This window comes from Scyliorhinus torazame, chromosome 3 (assembly GCF_047496885.1).
Source record: "Scyliorhinus torazame isolate Kashiwa2021f chromosome 3, sScyTor2.1, whole genome shotgun sequence".
NCBI classification, from domain to species: Eukaryota; Metazoa; Chordata; class Chondrichthyes; order Carcharhiniformes; family Scyliorhinidae; genus Scyliorhinus; species Scyliorhinus torazame.
Window position 1 is genome coordinate 236,332,130 of NC_092709.1, and position 19,967 is coordinate 236,352,096.

The 19,967-nt window shown below is 53.3% G+C and overlaps 1 protein-coding gene across 2 annotated transcripts in view; it reads right to left on the bottom strand.

Annotated features, from left to right (window-relative positions):
- Positions 1–1,066: 1,066 nt before the first annotated feature.
- Positions 1,067–19,967, bottom strand: part of LOC140409002 (interleukin-6 receptor subunit beta-like) — a 245,129-nt gene continuing 226,228 nt past the window's right edge. For both annotated transcript variants that reach the window (XM_072497015.1, XM_072497016.1), the window contains exons 16-17: positions 19,813–19,894; positions 1,067–1,806 (exon numbers count right to left, since the gene is read on the bottom strand). In XM_072497015.1, the coding sequence (XP_072353116.1) occupies positions 1,135–1,806; positions 19,813–19,894 (754 nt within the window). In that variant the 3' untranslated portion in view covers positions 1,067–1,134. The remainder of the gene's footprint in view (positions 1,807–19,812; positions 19,895–19,967) is intronic.

Genomic DNA, 19,967 nt, shown 5'->3' on the forward strand with positions numbered 1-19,967 from the left:
AAACGGCGCAAATCAGTCGGGCATCGCGCCGCCCCAAAGGTGCGGAATGCTCCGCATCTTTGGGGGCCGAGCCCCAACCTTAAGGGGCTAGGCCTGCGCCAGACGAATTTCCGCCCCGCCAGCTGGCGGAAAAGGCCTTTGGTGCCCCGCCAGCTGGCGGGGAAATAACATCTCCGGGCGGCGCATGCGCGGGAGCGTCAGCGGCCGCTGACGGCATTCCCGCGCATGCGCAGTGGAGAGAGTCTCTTCCGCCTCCGCCATGGTGGAGACCGTGGCGAAGGCGGAAGGGAAAGAGTGCCCCCACGGCACAGGCCCGCCCGCGGGTCAGTGGGCCCCGATTGCGAGCCAGGACACCATGGGGGCACCCCCCGGGGCCAGATCACCCCGCGCACCCCCCCCAGGACCCCGGAGCCCGCCCGCGCCACCTTGTCCCGCCGGTAAGGTAGGTGGTTTAATCTACGCCGGCGGGACAGGCATTTTAGCGGCAGGACTTCGGCCCATCCGGGCTGGAGAATCGCGGGGGGGGGGGGGCCCGCCAACCGGCGCGCCGCGATTCCTGCCCCCGCCGAATATCCGATGGTGGAGAATTCGGCAACCAGCGGGGGCGGGATTCACGCCAGCCCCCGGCGATTCTCCGACCCGGAGGGGGGTCGGAGAATCTCGCCCCACATGTCAGTTGCACAGTTGGAAACTCGAGCCACCGTGGGTGGGGCATCGGGGAGGGTCTTCAGGTGAGGCACTGAGGCCATCCCAAAGGCGTGTGGTGCATGCTGCAATGACACCGTTTTGGAGGCGGTTGAGTATATGAAACCTGCTTCAAACAGGCGCCACCCCCAATTTCAGCGCCAAAAGGGATTCTCCGCCTGATCACTGATTATGAAAACGCCGTCGGGGAACGGAGAATCCCGCCCAATGAATTTAAAAAGAAAAATACTGAAAATGGTGAGATAAAATTCTAAAAATAATGGACATGAACCACAAAAGCCAAAAAATAGATTAATGTTCTGGCAGAACTCCAGAAATATTAACATAATTTTTCCCGTTGCATATTCCAACAGACCTGCTGTGAATTATTTTTGTTTTTAATTCTAAAAACGAGGTTTCTGGATGTGGGAGACTTGCTGCCTACAGCAGTTACATTTCATTGTTTAGCATAAGTTCCAGTAACTCCACTGTGATATAGGTTTGCACTGGGTTAGTTGGTTGATTATCTTGTTGAGGACTCTGCAGGTTCGGATCCACAGTTCCAGTATCTTCTTGCACATTTTTGTCTACTTTACAGCAGTTGTCAAACACAGGATCATTTGAGCTGTCTAGACAAGGTGCAATTTGCGAGTCCGTCGAACTTAAGGAGTTCTTCAAATCTGCACTGGTTTTATTTATTTGTTGAAACACACCATTTTCATCAGTAGTTTGTGGGCACCAGTTTTCTTCCGCTCCGTCAGCTGTATTTATTTCAGTTTCAAAGTCGCTTGTACTTTTTTCTGAAGTATTTGAAAGTAGTGGCTGCTTTGACAATGACCTGCTGATGTCAGGGATCTGGCTTTTGTAGCCTTCCTCCAGGACTGCGCACATTACTGTATTCATAGATTGTAACAAACTGGTCTTTTCACCATTTGAAGTGCTGTCCGGAGGAGGAGACATGGTAAAAGAGCATTCCACTTCTGTTTCACTGTGAAGAAGTGAAGCCTCGTCTTTCCTTGAAGATCGTAGCAGGCATTCGTCAGACAGACATAAGACTTCAACTGTGCTGAAGTCAGTGTTGAAGTCATTCCATGGATTCAGTAGTTTCGGGGTTTGGTCATTCTTGAAAAAGAAAAGAAAAGGTTAAGGCTTCTGGTAAAATAACATTCTCTTAAATCTAGTCCTGCTCTCCTCCTGAGATTTTGTATTGCTGCCAAGCTGCCCTTGCCACTTTCCACCCAGTGGTCATGGTTAATCTTCCTCCCCACCAAGTCTATGGATGGCGATATTATGAAATATCAGTCAATATTTTTAAAAGCTAGACATAACCAAATGGATGCTACAAGTCATGTGGCCATTGACATTTGAGCTACAAACAGTGGCAAGTCCCAAGCAAATACCTAATTAAATACGGACATTCGCAGCCATCCATGGAATTCACACAGCTCTTTGCCAACCAAAAAGAATATGGAATTTCCAGACTACGGTCCGGACCGCTCGGCAGCATGGTGGTGCAGTGGTTAGCTCTGCTGCCTCACGGCGCCGAGGACCCGGGTTCGATCGTCACCCCGGGTCACTGTCCGTGTGGCGTTTGCACATTCTCCCCGTGTCTGCGTGGGTCTCACCCCCATAATCTAAAGATGTGCAGGGCAGGTGAATTGGCCACGCTAAATTGCCCCTAAATTGGAAAAAAGAATTGGGTACTCTAAATTTATTTTTAAAAAACAAAAAAAGAACACACTTTTGGAAAAGGATTTGAACTTGTGGAAAGTCACTTGGTGAGACAGCTATGTTGTCATTGTCTGCTTAGTGGATCAGCCAGGAACCGTTTCTAGTTAGATTTAAACCATCAAACCATCAGTTCAGCCAGTCTGAACCAGACTCGTAATCAAGATGTTGTTTTGTTACCTGTAAGGCAGGTAATCTGTGCTACTCAACTCAGTTACAGTAGAGGCTTTGGAAGAAGGCTCAAAGTCGTCCAGAAGTTTTACAGAAGGTTTATTGAGCAACACAACTTAAATAACTTAAATGCGTGAGTTCTTACTTTAAGAACTGTACTAGTAGAAAGGTTACAACTTTTCTATACACTACAACCAGGCCTGACCACACTAGCAGCCCTGAGCTAAATCTCTGCCTCTGTTCTCCTCACGGCCTAATCCACCCAACAGCCCAGAGGGCTGCTTGCTTCCCCCTTTTATACACGGCAGTGCTCCCCCTACTGGTCTTTCCATTGCCCATCAGCCCCTTCTGTACATACCCAAGTAAAGATCACTACAGATGTGAGACATCAGGCAGCCAAAGTATGTAAAGTTTACCTGAGAACCAACCCCTCAGAAATTCAACCACAAGGGGCGAAATTCTCCTACCCGCCCCGCCACATTTCTGCGCCGACCGGCCGGCGGGAGTCTCCGTAACACCGGCCGGTCAATGGGGTTTCCCATTGTGGGGCACCCCCACGCCGTTGGGAAACCCCCGGGCGCCGGCAAAACGGAGACTCCCGCCGGCGGAGAATGACGCCCCAGAAACCTCACAACCTGCTGTGAACCCTCCGCTTTACAAGACCTCCATTTCAACTTTAAAGCATCAAAACCATCCAAGACGCTACAGGCCTGCCACACGGGAGACCAGAAATTGTAAACCAGAGACTGATATAACTTTAATCTGTATCTAATCTTTGTGTGTGAGAGGACAAATACGTCTGTTACCTTTAATTCAGGGTAAGTGTGAGAGAATATATAACCTTTGTTTTTAAACTCACAAAAGATTGCAGTTGAATTATTTAATTGGGATACACATTCAAACAGGGTAAGAAGAGGCACACTTCCTTCCATACAAAGCATGCTGATCACAGGCAGTAAGAAGTGCACATGAATTTTGTCTGTAATGATTGACATCCCACATGCAGAACGCAAATTGATTTTTAATAAGCAATAAATAAAGCACTCCTCAGTGCCATTTCTATTGCTAGAAGTGTCAGTTTACCTCAGTCGTAGCATCCCCACCCAAGTCAAAAGGTTGATGGCTTATGTCCCAACACTTTGGTGCTGCACTGAAGGAGCTGTCTTTTGGACGGGGAGCTAAACTGAAGTCCCGTCTTCCTGCTGATGCCAAACATTATTCAAAGAAAAGCAGGGAATCCTTCCAGGGTCCTTGATAACATTGATCTTCCAGGTCAGACCGGCAGAACAGATCAACTGGTTATTTATCAAATGCACTGTTTTTGGAACTTTGCTATACACACTGTGGTGTTGGGTGTTCTGACACACAGATGAGCCAACACGGTTGTATATGGTACAACGCTATTTTATTCAAACTTACTATGTACAGTTTTGTCTTTGCACTCTGCACGTGGGGGTTCCCTGCTTGTGATGTTGTAACAGCTCTTCCCTGTTTCTTTGTCCCCAGACCTACTGACCACCAGGTGTCGTGCTCGTGCTTTTTATGTGGTTGGTGTTCTTGTCTGTGATTGGTTGTGTTGTGTGCTCTGATTTGCCTGTTGGTGTGTCCATCATGATGTGTGTGTTTGAATATCATGACATCCCCCCTTTTTACAAAGATATGTGCCTACGTGGTAATAAATATGATCGTGTCGTGAGTGCATCTAAGAGTGTGTGTGTGTCGTGTGCAGCATGTGCATATGACGGAACTATGTACATGGGGCGATGTCGGGTGCGTCACATGAATCAAGTTGTACCATAACATAACATAAATGCGAACGAGAGAAGAAGAGAAAAAAAAAAACTTGAACAGTTGTCCAGTCAGACGACATCTGGAACGATAAACAACAACAGGTTATCATGTAAAATTGTGCAACTTGTTAAACATATGAACGGTATTATAAGTCCAGTCTAATGGGCTTGCGACGAGTTCGGGTTGATCGCCTCAAGGGTGGATCAAGAACCACCGGCTGCTGTGCAGGCATGGCCATGGGTGGCGATGGAAAGGGCGTGATGTGCGGCAGCTCCACAAAGTCATCCTCGGAAGCCTGTTGAGGATCTGGCGTGTGCGTACTGTGTGGCTGTGAGCGTGGAAGTCGGCGAAGGGCGCGCCGATTGCGGCGACGCACTGAACCATCCGGCATGCGAACCAGGAACGAGCGGGGAGCCACTTGTCGGAGGACTTCGGCCGGTGCTGACCAGCCACCATACGGTTGATGGACGCGTACTTTGTCTCCGGAGGACAGGGGGGGCAGGTCCGTCGCTCGTGTGTCGTACCGACTTTTCTGGCGATCACGCTGCATTTGCATGTTCCGAAGAACCGCCTCATGGTCTGTTGTTGGTGCCAGGATGGAAGGTACCGTCGTCCTGAGGGAGCGACCCATTAGTAGCTGCGCTGGCGAGAGACCCGTGGATAGCGGGGCCAATCGATAGGCCAGCAAGGCAAGGTTAAAGTCCGATCCGGCAGCAGCCGCCTTGCACAGGAGCCGCTTGGCGATGTGGACACCCTTTTCAGCCTTCCCGTTCGATTGTGGATGTAGAGGGCTGGATGTCACATGAGTGAAACCATATGCTGCGGCAAAGGACGACCATTCACGGCTGGCGAAGCAGGGTCCATTGTCTGACATGACAGTCCTTGGAATGCCATAGCGAGCAAATGTTTCCTTGCAGGCCCCAATGACTGCGGACGACGTCAGATCATGGAGAGGCATGACTTCCGGGTAGTTTGAGAAGTAGTCTATAATAACGATGTAATCTCTGCCGAGCGCGTGAAATAGGTCAACACCCACCTTCGCCCAGGGGGACGTCACCATCTCGTGTGGTAGAAGTGTTTCCGGAGGTTGCGCCGGCTGAAACCTCTGACAGGTTGTGCAGTTGAGCACCATGTTGGCTATGTCTTCATTAATACCCGGCCAATATACCGCCTCCCGGGCCCTTCGTCTGCATTTTTCGACGCCCAAGTGGCCTTCGTGTAGTTGATGAAGAATCATCTGGCGCACGCTGTGCGGAATAACGATCCTGTCTGATTTCATAAGGACCCCGTCTATGTTGGTAAGATCATCTCGCACATTATAAAACTGGGGGCACTGCCCTTTGAGCCACCCTTCCGTCATGTGGCGCATCACTCGCTGCAGAAGGGGGTCAGTCGCCGTCTCTGCACGTATGTGGGCCAGACTAGGATCATCAGCTGGCAGATTTGCTGCTGTCAGAGTTACGTGTGCCTCAATTTGACGCACGAACCCCTCCGCATCTGGTGGTATGCTCACTGCTCGGGAAAGAGTGTCCGCCACGATGAGATCCTTCTCCGGAGTGTAGATCAGTTCGAAATCGTACCTCCTGAGTTTAAGTAAGATGCGCTGGAGGCGAGGAGTCATGTCGTTCAGGTCTTTGTTAATGATGTTGACCAGGGGGCGGTGGTCAGTTTCGACCGTAAATCGTGGCAGGCCATACACATAGTCGTGGAACTTGTCCAGTCCAGTTAACAAGCCCAGGCATTCTTTTTCGATTTGCGCGTAGCGCTGTTCAGTAGGGGTCATGGCTCGTGAGGCATATGCAACCGGGGCCCATGACGACGTGCTGTCTTTTTGCAGGAGTACCGCTCCAATGCCAGATTGGCTGGCGTCTGTTGAGATCTTTGTAGGGCGAGTCGTGTCAAAGAAGGCCAGCACTGGTGCCGTGACCAGTTTGTGCTTGAGCTCCTCCCATTCCCGCTGATGCGATTGGTGCCAGTTGAATTCTGTCGATTTTTTTACGAGATGGCACATATTTGTTGTATGAGAAGCCAGGTTGGGAATGAACTTCCCAAGGAAGTTGACCATGCCCAGGAATCTTAGGACAGCCTTCTTGTCAGCCGGTCGTGGCATGGCTGTGATGGCGCTAACCTTGTCTGCATCGGGACGGACCCCTGACCTTGAGATGTGGTCCCCGAGGAATTTCAGCTCCGTCTGGCCGAAGGCACACTTCGCACGGTTGAGACGCAGGCCATTTTGTCGTATGCGGGTGAAGACACGTCGTAGACGATGCATGTGTTCCTGCGGAGTGGTGGACCAAATGATGATATCGTCCACATATACACGTACCCCTTCGATGCCTTCCATCATCTGCTCCATAATGCGGTGGAAAACTTCAGATGCTGAAATGATGCCGAATGGCATCCGGTTGTAGCAGAATCTGCCAAAAGGGGTGTTGAATGTGCATAGTCTTCGGCTGGCCGGGTCCAGTTGGATCTGCCAAAATCCTTTGGACGCATCCAATTTGGTGAATATTTTGGCTCGCGCCATCTCGCTGGTGAGGTCCTCTCGTTTCGGGATGGGATAGTGTTCCCGCATGATGTTGTTATTCAGATCTTTAGGATCTATACATATACGGAGCTCGCCAGAGGGCTTCTTTACACAGACCATGGAGCTGACCCATGGCGTGGGCTCCGTGACCCTGGATAGGACCCCTTGGTCCTGAAGAACCTGCAGTTGTACCTTGAGGCGGTCTTTGAGTGGCGCAGGAACCCTGCGAGGTGCGTGAACGACAGGGATGGCGTCCGGTCTGAGTCGAATCTTGTACGTGTATGGCAATGTCCCCATGCCTTCAAAAACCTCCTGGTTGTGAGCAAGGAGGGAATGGAGATTTGCGTGGAACTCAGCATCCGGGAAGTCGGATATCTCATCTGGAGAGAGAGACATAATGCGCTGTACCAGGTGAAGGACCTTACACGCCTGTGCGCCCAGTAACGAGTCCTTTGATGAGCCGACAACTTCGAAGGGGAGTGTGGCCGTGTGCATCTTGTGAGTTACCTGTAGCTGGCAAGATCCTATGGACGGGATGACGTTCCCGTTATAGTCAACCATCTTGAGCCGGGATGGCGTGATGGGTGGTTTGACCTTCATGGCCTGGACTGCAGAATATGCAATCAGGTTGGCGGATGCGCCGGTGTCCAGACGGAAGGCGACGCGCGATCGGTTGACCGTCAGGGTGGCACACCACTCATCGGCTGGATTGATGGCATTGACCTTGTTGACATCGATGACGGAAACGCGGAAGGCATCCTGGTCATCTGCATCACTTAACTGGAAGTCTTGATGCGTGGGCTGGACGGTCCTGACTTGTCTGCGAGATTGTCGAGGATGCGCCGGATCCATGGGTTGAGCCGAACGACAGTGGGCTGCGTAGTGGCCCATCTTGCCACATCTGAGGCACTGTCGGTTTTTTGCAGGACATTGCCCTTTTAAATGTAGAGCTCCACAATTGCCGCACGTCATGACGTCACGGCGTTCGTTGCGCCACTGCGCATGCGCAGTGCGATCTTGCGGTGGGCGCGCCTGCGCAGTGCGTCCCTCGTTGTGGCCGTTATTTTTGGCGCGCACCTGCGCGGGAGACCGCGAAAAGCGCGGGAAGCGGCCGTTGTCGTCCGGGCCGTGGGTCGGGAAGTAATCGACGGCCTGGATGCGTTCGACGTCGTGGGCGGCCTGGCTTGCCGATTCGACGGCTGGGGACCCCCTCCGTGCCAACTCGGACGCCTGAAATCGGGCAAAACGGCAGGTAGCATTTTCGTGGAGGACACAGGCTTCCACAGCAGACGCTAAGGTGAGGCTTTTTATTTTAAGAAGCTGCTGGCGTAGGCCACTAGAGGCAACGCCAAAAACAATCTGGTCCCTGATCATGGACTCTGTGATGGTGCCGTAACCGCAGGACTGCGCTAGAATCCGGAGGTGCGTCAAGAAGGGTTGAAAAAGCTCCTCCTTACCTTGCAGGCGTTGCTGAAAGAGGTATCTTTCAAAACTTTCATTTACTTCAACTTGAAAGTGCTGGTCCAGCTTGAGGATGACCGTGTCATATTTGGACTGGTTTTCGCCCTCTTCGAACACCAGTGAGTTGAAGACGTTGGTGGCGTGCTGACCTGCGTAGAAGAGGAGCATTGCAATCTTCGTGTCATCCGAGGCACTCTGTTTTTCGGTGGCACGGATGTACAGGTCAAATCGCTGCCTGAAGAGCTTCCAATTGGTACCTAGGTTCCCCGCGACCTGCAACGGCGGTGGTCCGTCGGTGTGGTCCATGTCCAGAATGGCAGGTTAGTAGGCAGGTATCGATCCACTCCTGTACCATGTGGTGTTGGGTGTTCTGACACACAGATGAGCCAACACGGTTGTATATGGTACAACGCTATTTTATTCAAACTTACTATGTACAGTTTTGTCTTTGCACTCTGCACGTGGGGGTTCCCTGCTTGTGATGTTGTAACAGCTCTTCCCTGTTTCTTTGTCCCCAGACCTACTGACCACCAGGTGTCGTGCTCGTGCTTTTTATGTGGTTGGTGTTCTTGTCTGTGATTGGTTGTGGTGTTGTGTGCTCTGATTTGCCTGTTGGTGTGTCCATCATGATGTGTGTGTTTGAATATCATGACAGGCGGGGAGCTAAACTGAAGTCCCGTCTTCCTGCTGATGCCAAACATTATTCAAAGAAAAGCAGGGAATCCTTCCAGGGTCCTTGATAACATTGATCTTCCAGGTCAGACCGGCAGAACAGATCAACTGGTTATTTATCAAATGCACTGTTTTTGGAACTTTGCTATACACAATTTGGCTGCCACATTTGTCTATAAAACAACAGATTACCTTCCAAAAATAACTCAACCACTGTAAAGTATGAGTACCTTGGTTAGGTAACAGCAGGCTATCACTGTTTTCCTTCTCATGGCTCCCACTGGAATCCCCTATATGTATAATCAATTTCAAACAATTTGATCCAGCTCCACAAGTTTCTAGAACCATAGAATCCCTACAGTGCACCAACCCTTCCAAAGACCAAAGACCACCCTACCTGAGGCCAATTCCCCGCCCTATTTCTGCAGCCCCACCATAAGAGGCAATTTAGCATGGACAATCCACCTAACCTTAGACTGCGGCACATCCAAGTACACTGGCACACTTAACCACGATTCTCCCCCGCTGATGTTTTTAAAGTAAATGTGACAGTATTGACAGCTCACTCCCTAGAAAATCAAGCACACAGGCCTACAAAGGCCTCAAAATGACACAATTTTTCACACTGCAGAGTACAGCAAGGTGAAGTCAGTAAATGATGTGGCGCATCACCAGCCCCCCCAAAATCCTCAGAAATCATCTCCACTCATCTAAATTCTAATCAAGGGTGGCACGGTGGCACAGTGGTTAGCACTGCTGCCTCACAGCACCAGGGACCTGGGTTTGATTCCAGTCACTGTCTGTGTGGAGCTGGAATGTTCTCCCGGTGACAGCGTGGGTTTCCTCCGGGTGCTCCGGTTTCCTCCCACAGTCCAAAGATGTGCAGTTAGATGGATTGGCTATGCTAAATTGCCCTTAGTGTCCACGGATATGTAGGTTAGATCATGGGGTTCTGGGGATAGGGGGCGTGGATGTGTGTGTGCGGACATGTATAGAGTGGTCTTTTGAAGGGTCGGTGCAGACTCGATGGGCCGATTGGCCTCCTTCTGCAATGTAGGGATTCTATGATCTATTCCATGGTCTTTCTTTATGCAACCACTAGGAGAGGCACAACTGCCTGGATATTTATAGACCATGTACATCGCAGAAACTTTGCAGCAATGGACAGCACAGTGGCACAGTGGTTAGCATTGCTGTCTACGGCGCTGAGGACTTGGGTTCGATCTCCGGGTAACTGTCCGTGTGGAGTTTACACATTCTCCCCGTGTCTACATGGATCTCACCCCCACAACCCAAATATGTGCAGGTTACGTTGATTGGCAATGCTAAATTGCCCTTAATTGGAAAAAAATAATTGGGTGCCTTAACATTTTAAAAAAGCTTTGCAGCTTTAATATATGTACCAGAAGTATTATTAATCGTGACACATTTCTTTTTTTTTTAAAGTATTTTTATTAAACGTTTTGCAGAATCTTTCATAATAAAACAGTAGTAACAATAATAACAAAACAAACTAGAGTGAACATTAACATAGTGCAAAAAGAGAATATACAATAACAACTAAATAGACATTACCCCACGCGACTCAGTCATCCCACCCCATCCCAATGAAGCACCCCCCCCCCAACCCCCCCCCCCCCCCCTATGGATTGCTGCTACTGACATTTTAATTTTCCCCGAGAAAGTCGACGAACGGCTGCCACCTCCGAGAGAACCCTAGCGTAGACCCTCTTAAAGCAAACTTTATTTTGTCGAGGCTGAGGAACCACGCCATGTCGTTAACCCAAGTCTCTACACTCGGGGGCTTCGAGTCCGTCCACATTAATAAAATCCGTCTCCGGGCTACTAGGGAGGCAAAGGCCAAGACGTCGGCCTCTTTCGCCCCCTGAACTCCCAGCTCTTCTGGCACTCCAAAGATCTCTATCTCTGGACTCGGCAACACCCGTGTGTTAAGCACCTTGGACATAGCCCTCGCGAACCCATGCCAGAACTCTCTAAGCTCTGGGCATGCCCAAAACATGTGGACATATGGTTTGCAGGGCTGCCCTTGCACCTCATACAACTTTCTTCTACCCCATAAAACTTGCTCATTCTCGCTGCCGTCATGTGTGCCTGGTGGACCACATTAAATTGAATTAGACTGAGCCTGGCACATGATGAGGAGGAATTAACCCTGCCCAGGACCTCTGCCCACAGACCCACTTCCAACTCCTCACCTAGCTCCTCCTCCCACTTGCCCTTGAGCTCCACCACCAGGGTTTCCTCTGCCTCCTGCAGTTCCTGGTAGATATCCGATACCTTCCCCTCCCTACCCAGGTGCCGGAGACCACCCTGTCCTGTATCCTCAGTGGCGGCAGCATCGGAAAGGCCACTACCTGTTTTTTCCAGGAAGGCTCGGACTTGCAGATATTTAAAGGCGTTTCCTGGTGGCAGTTTACATTTGTCCTCTAGCGCCTTCAAACTGGGAAAGCTTCCGTCTATGAACAGATCTCCCATCCTTCTGATGCCTGCCCTCTGCCAGCTCTGGAATCCACCATCCATCCTATCCGGGACAAACCTGTGGTTGTTGCATATCGGGGTCCAGACCAACACTCCCTCCACCTTCTTGTACCTCCTCCACTGTCCCCAGATCCGCAGTGTCACCACCACCGCCGGACTTGTGGAGTAACGAGTTGGCGAGAACGGCAAAGGAGCCGTTATCAAAGCTCCCAGACTAGTACCTTTACATGACGCTGCCTCTAGCTGCACCACGCCGCCGCACCCCCAACCACCCCGTCCACCCCCGCACCCCCCCCACACCCCCCAACCCCCCCCCCACCCACCCCCACCCCCCTCAACCACCCCCACCACCCCCCCAACCACCACCCACCCACTCCTTAAAGACTCTGTTCACCCCCCCTGGATCCAAGACCATGTTACCCTCCTTATTCTTTACTCCCCCGATTTCTCTGGCCGCCTCCCTCTTTCGCAGTTGGTGTGCCAGCATTCTACTCGCTTTCTCCCCGTACTCATAGACTGCCCCCCTTGCCTTCCTCAGCTGTGCTACCGCTTTCCCTGTGGTCAGCAGTTCAAACTCCGCCTGCAGACTCCGCCGCTCCCTCAGTAGCCCCGGTTTGGGGGACTCCGCGTATCTCCTGTCCACTCGGAGTATCTCCTCCACCAGTCTCTCCCTCTCCGCTCTTTCTCTCTTTTCCCTATGGGATCGAATTGAGATGAGTTCCCCTCTGACAACTTCCTTCAGAGCCTCCCAAACCGTTGCCACTGCTACCTCACCCGTATCGTTTGTTTCCAGGTAGTCCTGGATGTTCCTGCTAATCCGCCCGCAAACCTCTTTGTCCGCCAGCAGCCCCACATCCAGTCTCCAGAGTGGGCGCTGCCCTCTCTCCTCAATAAGCCGCAGGTCCACCCAGTGCGGGGCATGGTCCGAGACTGTGACTGCTGAGTATTCTGTCCCCGCCACCTTTGGGATTAATGCCCTGCTCAAGCCAAAGAAGTCTATGCGGGAATAAACCTTATGAACGTGGGAGAAAAAAGGGAACTCCTCTCCCCCCATGATCAGGTTATGTGACTCTAAGTCTGGGATTTTGCCTAGCATGCGTCTCATAAATTCCACATCATCCCAATTCGGAGCATAGACAGTCACCAACACTACCCAGACCCCCTCCCACTTTCCACTCACCATTGTATACCTGCATCCCTTACCTGCCACAATTCTCCCAGCCTCGAATGCCACACCCTTACTGATCAGAATTGCTACCCCCCAGTCTTCGAATCCAGCCCTGAATGGAACACCTGGCCTACCCATCCCTTTCTCAATCTCGTGTGATCTGCGAGCTTTAAATGAAGCATTGCTACGTCTGCCTTTAACCCCTTCAGATGTGCAAACACGTGTGCTCTTTTGACCGGCCCATTCAAACCCCCCACATTCCACGTGATCAGCCTGGACGGGGGGGGGGCTAACCCCCCCTCCTGCCGACTAGCCATCGCCCTTTTTTGGCCAACCTCGAGCCTTCGCTTCCTTGAGCCACAGGGAGCCACCATCCCCGACCCTCAATTGCTACCGCAAAATTGATACCTCCTCTGTCAGCAAAGCAGCATCCCCCCTCCCCTCCCCCCAAACAGCCCCACGACCCAACACCCCCTCCCCCCCCCCCCAGCACCAGCTGAGCACTTGCTCACCCCCCACTACGCTCCCGAGAGTCAGCTGACCCATGCTGACCCCGGCGGCTCCCGCCCCTGGCGCCGATCAGACTGTCGCCTCATTGTCCGGACCCCTCTCCCCACATGAATAAACCAATTAAACTACCTCTCCAGCAGCATTGAGTAAATAGTAATACGAAACAAAAAATAAACAGAAGACTCTAACATTGCCCCATGAGGAGACACTTGTTGAACCAAGGCGCCAACTTCCCGAAAAATCGCACTGAGTACAGGGCCCCCTCCCCCCTCCGTATCTCAACTTTGCCGAAAACACTGCACACTCCAGCCACCACCACAGCCCTTACACGCACCCAACAGTGTAAACAATCTTATATTAGAAACAGTACCAGGTTACCCAGCCCCACCGCCGCATTCCACCAAAGCTTAACTGTCCTTTAATTCGGGTCCAGCTTTTCTTGTTTGACGAATGACCACGCCTCATCCGGCGTCTCAAAATAGTGATGCCGTTCCTTGTACGTGACCCATTGCCTCGCTGGGTGTAGCATCCCAAATTTCACCCCCTTGCTGAAGAGAGTCGCCTTCAACGGTTGAATGCAGCACACCTCTCGGCCAGCTCCGCACCCAGGTCCTGGTAGATGTGTATCACACTGTTCTCCCACCTGCTGCTCCGTTCTTTTTTTGCCCACCGCAAGACAAGTTCCTTGTCCGAGAAGCGATGAAATCTCACCACCATGGCCCTCGGCAGTTCATTCGCCTTGGGCTTCCTTGCGAGGGCTTGGTGCGCCCCGTGCAGCTCCAGGGGTTGAGGGAATACCCCCATCTCTATCAGCGTCTCCAGCATCTTGGACACAATTGCTCCCGCATCCGACCCCTCCACACCTTCGGGGAGGCCCACAATTCTCAAGTTCTGTCTCCTGGTCCTGTTTTCTAGGTCCTCCAGCCTCTCCTGCCACTTATTATGGAGGTCATCCTGCGCCTCCACCTTAAGGGCCAATACGACCAACTCGTCCTCATGGTCGGATAGCTTTTTCTCCATCTCCTTAATCGCTTTCCCTTGTGTCGCCTGAGTTGCGATCATTTGGTCTATTGATGCCTTCATCGGGGCCAGCATGTCCTTTTTAAGATCAGCAAAGCAGCCCCTAAGGAACTCCTGTTGCCGCCATGCCGTGCCTCGGCACCCGCTCCGCACGCTTCTGTCGGTTGGGACTTAAACACTTCACCCGGCCACTCCCGGTCCAGCTATCCATACAACAGAGAGGGAATCCTTTTGGCAGTGTTTGCTTCACCAATCTGCCCCAAACAATCCCTGAAAACTGCTGAAAAAAGGTCCGAGAGTCCGTTCCAGACGGGAGCTGCCGAATGCGCGACCTACTCCTCCATGGCCGCCACCGGAAGTCTCGTCACCGCTTCCTCAGTGGCCTTTGCGAGATCTTTTTGCAGGTGTTCCCTCTGCTGCAGGAATTCAGCTTTAATAAAGGCCATCAAGTCAGTTTGAAGCCTTTGAGCTTGCCCTTCCGCCGCCTGCATGGTTGAAGAGGCTTTTGTCTTTGCTGCAGCACCAGCCAAATCCCTCACTGTTTGTGCCGGGTCTGGTATCGGGACACATTTCGACATGTTTCATGTATTTATCTGAAGCATTCAATCACTGTTTTTATTTTAGTGATAGAAAGAATATATTTCACATCACACATACTTTCCAATCAAAATAAATGATTCTCCGTTTAAGGAACTAAGTGTTGAAGCTGGGACTGAATTGGTGGACTTCCATGACAACTAAATTGGCGCTGGTCCCGAAGCAATTCATCATCCGTGGAACTCGATCAATTCCAATGGAAAACAGTGTCCGATTTGCTGGGGTCGGAATTGCCACTCAAGAGGCTGATAAGCTGCAGCCACAGATTAGCACTCCCCTCCCCACACACACACTCAACCCAGCCAACAAGATGGCAGCATGAAGAGGGCCACCCTGGTTCACGGACGCAGCGCTGGAGACCCTGCTGGACGTCATGGAGGAGAGGCGGGTCACCCTGTTCCCCGAGGTGGGAAGGAGGTTGCCACCCGCAGCCGTACAGTGTCTGGGAGCAGGTGGCAAAGGCCGTGAGCGCCATGGGCCCCATCGCCAGGGTGGGCCAGTTGTGCAGGAAGAAGCTGATCTCCTCAGGGCTGCCAGGGTAAGTAGGCAGCACTGTGCCCCTGGCACCAATCCCCACACACCAGTAACTCCCACCCGGAGTGCGACCGAACCCCACCGCCGGCAATATATGCGCTCCCCACCATACCACCTGCCATGGCCAGGTACCCTGTTCACAAAGGCCACCCGCTGCCCACCCTCTGTGTTTCGCATCCCCAGGAGAAGGTGGCGCACAACCGCAGAGAGAGAAAGATGACTGAAGGGGGCCCGCCAGACCTTCAACCCCTCACCGTCGAGGAGCAGCGGGCACTGAACCTGGTTGGTGGGCCCAGAGGCAGTACAGTCACCGCGGCAGAGGTCGGCATTGGACAAACAAATGAGCCCCCGCTGAGTTGCGCCTGTGGCACGGGTGGCATGACCCCCACCCCACTGGCCCCACACCACCCCTCCACCACTCCACTTCCCATTCACCACCGCCAACCCACCATCCCCACACCTCCTCATATCCCACCCACACCACCCCCACAGAACCTCACCTCTCCTCCACCACCCCCACGATCCAATCACGCAACGGTCCATTCTGGTGTCTCCCGCCCCCGACCCCAACCCCAAGTAGATTCCAGCAAGGAGTCGACAACGGACAGCTACGCGAGCCCCGAAATGCCAGCCCAAGACAACCCGGAGCACCAGTCCGGAGACGACACTGATTTTCCATCACAGCTGTCTCCAACAGCCTCCACCATCCGAGAGACGCTCACCTCGGTTGGGCAGGTTAGTGAAGACCCCCCTGGGGCATATCTGATGCGTACCATACAAGTGCAGCGGTACATCAGATGGAGGTAGAACCCCACCCGCCCCCAAGGGGAAGGCGGACGGAGTGCAGTCTGACCCCAGGGACTAGCTGCCATCTAGGTGGGTCTTGGGTTCTGGAAAGGGTGGTCCCATTGATACTGGAGACGCAGATACATAGCCGGGGACTATATGAGGGGCTCTCAGAAACCATCCAGCGACGCCTGAAGGTGCAGTTCGAGGAGTCCAACTGCCTGCAGGGGCAGGAGCCGGTGCCGACCATGCGTGCCACCCAGGCCGACGCCACATGGGTGGCGTCTGTGGTGGAGGCCATGGCGGTGAATGTAGCGGCCATGGGTCAGGATGTCCAAGGTCTGGGGCACACTGTGTGAGTGGTGGCCGAGGCTCAGGGCAGGGCTGCCATGTCACAGGCAGCTATGTACCAGGGCCACCTGGACATTGCAGCGGCACTCCAGGGCGTGGCCCAGTCACAACGGGCCATAGCAGCGGGCTTCGAGAGCATTGGCCTGGCACTGGCTAGCCTGAGCCTGTCCCAGAAGGAGATGGCCCAGTCCCTGTGCTCCATAGCGACAAGCATGGTCGAGACGAGAGTGGCCCTCCAGGACTGGCAATGCCAGGTGCTGGGGTAGCCCCAGGAATATGTTCCAGTCGCACGGAGAAGCCCGGAGGCCATCGGGCACCCCGAGGGAGGAGGAGGTAATGGGGCCAATGCTGGTGACTCCCATAAAGGAGGTACCAGAACACCACAGCACCTCAGACTTCTTTCCCCCCGCCCCGGCTCATCCGATGGACAGCGGGCAGAACAGGTTGGCACCATGTCACCTAGGACACCCAAGCAGCAGCTGAGTCCATCCAGGCCCGGTCGCCCCAAAAGACGGCTGCAAAACGGGACCCAGGTCACTTAGTGGGATTTGCCGCAGGCCGTCTCCATCTCTGATGTACCGCGTGGGGATCCACCTAAACGGAGCATTGGGGCCCATAAAGCCAAAAAGGTAGGCACCAGTTAAGTTGGCATGGGTGCAGGGCACAGGATTGCGTTAGGTGCTCGGGCACAAACCGTTATAGAGATGTTCGCCTGTTTCACCTTTATGTTCAAAAGAAATACCTGTGCACAAAAGTTCTAAACTGCCTTGGTGTTCTTTCAGAAGGGTGTGAGGGATGGGCTGGGCTGGCAGCAGAGGGGGGCTGGAGGGTGGGGGAGATGGGCGGACGTTGGAGATGGGCACGAGCTGGTCCCCCAGTTAGGACACCGCACATCGCCCCGGCCCTTACCTCTAAACCACAACCCCACTCCCTCGCACCCTGTCCCCACCTCCACCACTCTAAGGATTCAATGGGACCATGTGATGGAATGGCCAGCTCGCATGCAGAGATCACCCAGGTGGACGTTGGAAAGTGCTATCGTGGGCAGGAGTCAGATGTTGTCAAACAACATGGAGCACCAGAGCTCACTGTAGAGCGGGTTGTCATCATCCTCCATCCCATGGACCAGACCCTGTATTACTGCCTGCCCAGGGCCCGCACCCCGTAGTGAGACAGGTAGGAATCATGGAGGGTACTGCGGGGGGTGGGGGGTGGGAGTGTAGATGCTGCAGGGTGGGTGGTCATGGTAGGGGGTGGTTGGCCAGGGTTGGGGGGGTAGGGTGGTATGGGGGTGGGATGGGATGTTCGTGCCGTTGGCCAGGTCCCCGAGTCGATGAACCTGCAGACGATTAGAGCGTCTTGTGCGCGTCAGCCCTGGCGCAGATGTGCATGATGTGTAATCCATAGTCACACACCAGCTGCACGTCCATCGAGTGGAACCCCAACCATCATGGGCCACGTATCCCATTGATCACCCCCTGGACCTGCGGCATCCCGGAAATGGCGGTGAATCCCACTGCCCGGGCAACCTGGTGTGCTTGGTCCACATCAAACTTGATATATTGATATATTGTACCCATACAGCCAGTGTCACTCTGCGCAACCACGGGCCACAGTGAGTGGTCAGTGGGGCGCACAGCAAGATGGCCGCCTTCCAGGCTGCAGCAATGGTGACCTGTGCCTGGAAACCTCGGTCCTGGGGGTTGCCTCGATGCCATGGCCCATCCCCTGGTCACCCCCCCTACTCCCCTCCCCACCCGACCCTGGCAGGACCGGCAGCCCATGATCACACCTCTGGGAACTCCCCCAGCCTCCAGAGTGCCTGTTCCCCGAATTTTAAAACCATAAGTGAAACTCGGCATTGGTAATTCCACCTGGTGGAGGCAGAGCATTGCAGAGGACCTGGAGAATACCGGGTCAGGCCCGTTAATGATATTCTAGCGACGTTTACTGTACATGCTAGGTCATCCCCCTACTATAGCACGCAGGCTTGAGGGTGACCCGACACATCCCGCCGACCTCCTACCTGGCCCTGCCATCATACCTACCGATCAGACCCCCACTTGAGATCCTTACCATGGACCACCCCCCCCCCCCCCCACCAGAGATTCCCCCATAGCAAAGACCTCCTCATATCAGAGATCCATGCCATATCAGAGAGCCCCCATATCAGAGCGCCCCCCTCCCCAGATCAGAGAGCCCCCATCTCAAGTACCCTGCTTTGACCCTCACTGTGAGATTCATTCAAGTATGAAGGGAAATGAAAATAAACAATCCAGACACCTGGCTGTCTGGAAGCTATTGTCCTGTCAATTGAAGCCTGCTAAAAGCTCTCTTTGAAAGTAAATAAAAGCTTTTAAAATCAAAGCATCTCCTCTTTTAATGTGGTTTTGCCTATCTATGAAGTCAGAGCTGCAGCTTTCTACACCTCTGTCCGAGGCAGCAGGTATAAGGGTCAGGTGAGTGAAAAGGCAGTGATTCTTTATTTGTTTCTGCCTGGACTGCTCTTTAGCTTCCAGGCAGGGGTGACTGATGGCGGGGGGTCTCTGATGTCTCTGACATGGGGACAGGGGCTCTGACATGGGGGGGGGCTCTGATGTGGGGGGGGCTCTGACGTTGCGGGGGGGGGGGGTCGCTGATGGGGGTGGCCTCTGGTGAGGGGGGCCACTGGTTGGGGGGTGGCTCTGGTGGGGGGGGACTTCTGGTGGGGGGGACCTCTGGTGGGGGGGGACCTCTGGTGGGGGGGGACCTCTGGTGGGGGGGGACCTCTGGTGGGGGGGGACCTCTGGTGGGGGGGGCTCTGGTGGGAGGGGCTCTGGTGGGAGGGGGCCTCTGGTGGGAGGGGGCCTCTGGTGGGGGGGCCTCTTGTGTGGGGGGGGGGGCCCTCTGGTAGGGAGGTGCTTGTGGCCGGTCTCTGGTGGGAGTGTCTGGTGGGTGGGCTGGGGGTGAGGAAGCCCTCCGATGGACTCTGGGGACACCAACATTAAATACTTACCCCCTTGACCGACAGTGAGGTCCACTCTATCAGGGCCATGCTGCCAATACTTGCACCAATCCACGCCCCTGTGGATCTCTTCCCAAAGAGCAGGAGCATGACAGAGACATGGAGAAGCCGGTGTCCGGCCTGGTAATAGGATGTGAATGGGTTCAAATAACCCATTGACATTCTCCCGCTGGTGCGGGACGCAGACCTCGATGTCCCTGCCAGCAGGGAACTGGAGCAGCGCAACGGGATTGGCGCTGACACTAGATTTTTTATACCAAATTGAAACCTCTTTTACAAATCCAAACCATTTGGGCAGAAAAAGTATACCTCATACTGATGCTCATGAAACCAGTCCGCCAAAGTGCTGCCTGCTGGATCTGCAACTTCAGGCCAAATGTGTTTTTTAATCCTGAAAGAGTCAGAGATTATTATCTTAGTCATAGGAAATAGGACGTTTTACACAATTTCACCTTATTTGTTTC